Consider the following 5,759-nt stretch of genomic DNA (forward strand, 5'->3'; position numbering starts at 1 on the left):
AACTTCATCATGCAGAGATGAAGAAAACTGGATGAAAATATGCCATCTTATTATAACAATCATTGTCACAATTTCATCACTAGCTAAAATGAAAAAAATGTGGAATCCTCATGATTCATTCTAGTTGAGGTTTTCAATTTTATGTGAACCTCAAGCTATATTTTATAAGAAAATTGGGATTCATGATTATAAGTTATGCATTGAAGCACTCAGATTGATTGACTTGGAAAAATGTTGAATGGACATAAAGAAAATGAAACAGGCATCACCAGATTCATCCTCTTGGGTTTGGGGAATAATACTGAGTTGTGGCCTTTTCTTTTCTTACTCTTCCTGGTGATTTATCTTGTGACAATAATTGGGAATCTCCTCATCATTGTATTAGTTGCAAATGACCAACAGCTTCACACTCCTATGTACTTTTTTCTGGGAAATCTGTCTTGTCTTGAGACTTTCTATTCCTCAACTATTTTGCCAAAAATGTTGAGCAATTTGTTAACTGGAGACAGAACTATTACTGTGAGTGGATGTCTCTCCCAATATTATTTCTTTGGCTGTTGTGTAGCTATAGAAACATTTCTCCTTGCAGCAATGTCTTATGACCGTTACTTGGCAATATGTAGGCCTCTATTATATGCTTCTGTTATGAACAGAAATCTTTGTTTCCAGCTTATATCTGGGGCATGGCTAAATGGTTTGATGGCTAATAGCATTGTTGTGTTTCTTATAGCTCAGTTTTCTTTTTGTGGACCCAATGTAATAGACCATTATTTTTGTGACTTAAGTCCACTTGAAAAACTGACTTGCAGTGATCCCAGCCTGCTTAAAATTATTGTTTTTCTCTTGACCTTCATTTTTACACTTGCTCCATTTTTTCTGACTGTTAGTTCTTATGTCTGCATCATTGCCAGCATCATAAGAATCCAATCCACCCCTGGAAGGCAAAAAGCCTTTTCAACCTGTTCCTCTCACCTCATGGTTGTATGTCTCTTTTATGGAACAATTATAATTGTCTATATGTTACCAGACACTCCCACTCTGGGACAGCTTAATAAAATCTTCTCCATTTTTTATACAATCCTGACTCCTCTGGCCAATCCACTCATCTATACTTTAAGAAACAAAGAAATTCACAGAGCCTTTAGGCGCATTCATGGCAAACTGAGCACGTTTTTTGGAAGAAGTTGTTTGAAGACATTCTTTCTGCTCTTCTAAGCATTTTAAATATAGTTGCTAAACCAGAAACAGTTATCAGAGGCAAGCAGAGCTCCTTTTTTCCCTCATGATGAATGTGGAGGATGGAACTTATATTGTCCATTTTGTATGTTACTAATACATACTTTGTAGATTCAGGTCAAAGTTGCTTAACACACTGAAGTTTCTTTTCAATTTTGCTATAAATGATAAAAATCATCAGTTGTCTATTTCTGAGATGTAAAATGGATGTATATTGGGAACATCTAAATTGGGCTATGGATTGCTTAGTTCATTTCCAGAAACTCATGCTATTAAGCTTTCCTAAGTCTTTCTAAAGCTTAACTTATCCACTTCTGGGAAACCTTTCCTTACTATGTATCAGCTTTCTTTCCAAACAGCATCAGATCTGCCCTATTTCTGATAGTTTAAACTTCACAGTCTATCAGTTTCTGAACATTTCTTGGCTATAACCTTTCTCTTTATAATGTTGTTTCCAATATGTATTGAGAATATGTATTGGTGTGTTTAATAAAATATTTTCAAAAAGATCAGGTTCTTTAATATTTCAATCTTCTTGTTTTTAAGGTTTAGAAATGTATCTGTTATGATTGATAGCCATATATCTGCACATTTAAGAACAATAATTACTTCTAATATTGTAATACATATTTACTGTATTTTTCATGGTAAATAAGGAAGCAATAGCTGTGAAGAATTTAATTACCGGTAGGTATTTTTTCAATAGCTTTCTACAGTAAATGTTCAAATGAATTTGGACTTTTATAGACTTCAAGATAGGTCCATGCAATTTTTAGTTACATGTTGGAAGTGGATTGCCAGTACCTTCTTCTGGGCACTGTAAGTCAATGATTGAGCCATAACCATCAAGTTGTTGAAGAATAGAACACCTGGTCACTACATTCCTAGGGCAATATCTGTAACCAGTACACTCTTTCTTTAATACTAACCTTTAGTAAGCACAGCCTGTTATTGCAATTTCCTAATATAATTGAGTTAATTAAGGAAGAATCTTCTTTAATAATTTGAGATGCAGTGTTCCAGATTACTCTCTGCCATTTATAGTAAGTTTCAATTCACTGTCTGGCTGATTTATCTTGTGAGCTTTCCAAGCCTCCCCCCAAATTTCACAAACATTGCCACAACTTTTATCATTGTTTTCTCCGAGTTCATTTCCACCTCCTTTATTCTTCAAGGCTCCAACCTTTTCTGTTTTTCAGCAGAATCTCATTTTCTTTCTCCAAAAGCTCACAATCTATTTCCTATGCCAGGGCCTTAAATCTATTTCTGAGCTTCAACACTGAGAATATATTTGATGTCCTTTATTTCTGATTGTCACTTTCAGTTACAGCTTGCTCTTTTTGAGTAAATTATCTTTCCAAAGAAGGATTGCTTATACTGTCAATTCCTGTTGCAATGGCAGTTTAGTCTAATAACTGTCACATCTCACAATGTGGCAGTTTACATTGGAAAGCTCATGATACTTATTTCTGATCATATTTAGGCAAATTTTGATCAGCTAATACATTAAAAGGGAACAAGTGATTCTCAGTGACTCCTAGAATGAATTGTTACTTTGCAAAATTCTAAAATGAGTTTGCAGCATACTAACGATTCATGTTGAGAATTACTTGTTCCCTCTGAATATATCAGCTCAGCTGATCAAAATTTGGAATTTAGCTCTTTTATAATATTTGTTATTTCAATGTGTGAATTTACCTTTCATAATTTAACTCTATCTGCTATATTTTTATATATTCTTAGATTATGTTATATTTTATGAATGTTTTTAATAATAATAATAGTAAAGTTGGAAGGGACCTTGGAGGTCATCTAGTCCAACCCCCTGCTCAGGCAGGAAACCCTACACCATTTCGGACAAATGGCTGTCCAGTCTCTTCTTAAAAACTTCCAGTGTTGGAGCATTTACTGCTTCTGGAGGCAGTTTGTTCCACTGATTAATTGTTCTCACTGTCAGGAAGTTTCTCCTTAGTTCTAGGTTGCTTCTCTCCTTGATTAGTTTCCACCCATTGCTTCTTGTCCTGCCTTCAGGTGCTTTGGAAATTTGTATTTGTATTTCTTATATTAATTTGTAATTTGTATTTCTTACATTAATAGTATCTACCACATAGTCTCTTCTTGGAAAAAATAGGGTAAATCTGATTTAAAAGGGCACCAGATAATATCCCACAATGTAGGATTGCAAGTCTGGAATATCTTGGCCAAATCAACAATGGAATTGCCCAATAAAAGAGCCTTTACAAGGCAAAACTGTTTCAGAAATATGTAATATGTATTGCTAATGGCCAATCTTATCTGGATGTTTTTAGTGCTTTTATTATTTTAAAATGTTTTTAGTATTTTAATTGTTACACACAGAGAAATAGACATAGACACAGAGTTATAAATGCCCAGAATCATTGACTGAGATGCGCAACTATAGAAATTTAAACAAACAAACAAACAAACAAGTAAGTAAATAAATAAATAAATAATCTGTGCCTAGCCTTACCATTCTCTCCATATGTTCTTATGCCTGAAAGTTCTAAGAATATTCCTTTTTCTTTGCTTCTTACTTTTTCCCTATTCATAACACACACACACACACACACACACACACACACACACACACACACATGCCCAACCCCTCCCCCCCGCTAGTGGTATATCTCCATGGTGGTGAACCTATGGCATGCATGCCACGGGTGGCATGCAGAGCTCTCTCTGTGGGCACTCATTCTGTCGCCCCAGTCCAAGGCCTTAAGTTCCGTCCATGAGCAACCTGCATCAAAATCTCCCTGGGCAAGTGGCTTTTTAAGCTGGGTTTTATAAAACCTTTTCGCTTTAGGCCTCCACCTCCACGTGCAAAAAAAAAAAAAAAAAAAAAAGTTCAATCAATCAATCAATTTCAATTTCTTGAGGGAAAAAAAAATCACACAAAATTGGAATTGATTGATTGAACTTTATTTTTAGTCCCACACAGGGGCGGAGAAAGTGATGCTTTGGAGCTGGAAAGAAGGTGCCACATGGGGCAGGAGCTTCATTTGAGGAGTGAGGTGGGCCTGTGCAGGGGGAAGAGAAGCAATGTGGTGATGCTACCATGGTGGTAGACCAGTTTCTTCCCTCCCCCTGCCAGATACCTGCCAAAGCCGCACAGGGTAAGATTGCTGAGCTCGCCCCTGCCCAGATGCCCTCACCTTCCCCAAGCATTTTTTTTTTTTTACTAACCTGCCTTTCAGCTGCATTCCATTTCTCCATTTGCTTTTCAGCCTTCGCCACGTGTTTGTGGGACTATCAGTTAAAAAAAAAGTTCCATGAGATTTTCTAACTTTTCACAAGATCTCAAGAAGTTAGAAAGTCTGATGGAACTTTTTTTTTTACCGATAGTCTCACAAACATGCAGTGAAGGCTGAGAAGTGAATAGAGAAACAGAATGCAGCTGAAAGGCAAATTAGTAAAAAAAAAAAAACACTGGGGGGAGGTGAGGGCAACTGGGCAGGGGCAGGTATGGCAACCTTACCCTGCATGGTGGCAGGAGGGTGGGGCACGTGCCTTTCCCATGCCAGGCCAGCCCCTGCAGCCCCAGAGTGGTTGTGGTAGGTAGGCAAGGGCAAGGCATTGAGATGGGGTCTGGCAAGCTGACCAAAGTAGCAGGTGGAGCACTGGAGGCTCAGGAAGGGAGGGTGCTGAAGTGTGCAAGGAAACAAAGGAAGTTTTTTTGGGGAGGGAAAAAGGTCAATCAATCAATTTCAACTTAGTGATCTTTCATGAGAAGTTGGAATTGATTGATTGACCTTTTTTTCTTCTCCCAAAAATTTCTTTTGTTCTTGCAAGCGGCGGCAGCAGATCACAAAGGAGTAACAGCATGGGGTTGGGAGTCAGGTAAGGAAAGAAAGGCTATTTTTGGAGGAGCGAGGATTTCTTTCCTTACATGCCCTACTTGTTCTGAGGCTGCTTTCCACTCTCAACCGCATTGCTCTTGCCAATGGCCCAACCGCCCATTTCAGCGCCCTTCCTCCCTGAGCCTCCAGTGCTCCACCTGCTGCTTTGGTGGCTCTGTAAGCACAGCTGCAAAGTTCTCTTCTCTGTCAGAGAAGAGAATTTCGCAGCTCTGCCTACAGAACCATCAAAGCTGTAGCTGAATGGGCAGGTGAGGGGGGAACCTGCCCCACTTGTTCCACGGCTGCTTTCAGCTGAGCTGCATTGCAGTGGCATTGGGTGCAATACATGAGGCGGCAATGCTGAAACTAGCTGCGCCATGCTGAAACTAGCCATTTGCCACCTCCTGTGCAATGCCTCTACCATGAGGCTGTGGAACAAGCCCGGGAGCAGTAAGAAACTGGTATACCAGTTCCTTACCTCCGCCTGGCTTGTTCCGTGGCCTCATGGCAGTGGAATTGGGTGCAACGTGTGAGGTGGCAAATGGCCACGGCTAGCAGCAAACAGCCATGTTGTGCTGAAACCGGCTATTTGCCACCTCGTGCATTGCGCGAGGTGGCAAATAGCCATGCATTGTGCCCAATGCGCCATAAAGCCGCGGAACA

The 5,759-nt window shown here is 39.2% G+C and overlaps 1 protein-coding gene across 1 annotated transcript; it reads left to right on the top strand.

The window, feature by feature from the left end:
• The first annotated feature begins 231 nt into the window (after positions 1 to 231).
• Positions 232 to 1,215, top strand: LOC120314604 (olfactory receptor 6B1-like). The gene has a single exon (XM_039357866.1). It carries the CDS (start codon positions 232 to 234, stop codon positions 1,213 to 1,215), a length of 984 nt encoding a protein of 327 aa, XP_039213800.1.
• Positions 1,216 to 5,759: the final 4,544 nt, after the last annotated feature.

The sequence above is a fragment of the Crotalus tigris genome, unplaced genomic scaffold (genome assembly GCF_016545835.1).
Source record: "Crotalus tigris isolate CLP2741 ecotype Arizona unplaced genomic scaffold, ASM1654583v1 scf7180000018954.1625260, whole genome shotgun sequence".
Classification (NCBI taxonomy): Eukaryota; Metazoa; Chordata; class Lepidosauria; order Squamata; family Viperidae; genus Crotalus; species Crotalus tigris.

Coding starts and splice junctions, on each gene's coding strand:
- LOC120314604 (XM_039357866.1), top strand. CDS start 232: ATGTTGAATGGACATAAAGAAAATGAAACAGGCATCACCAGATTCATC.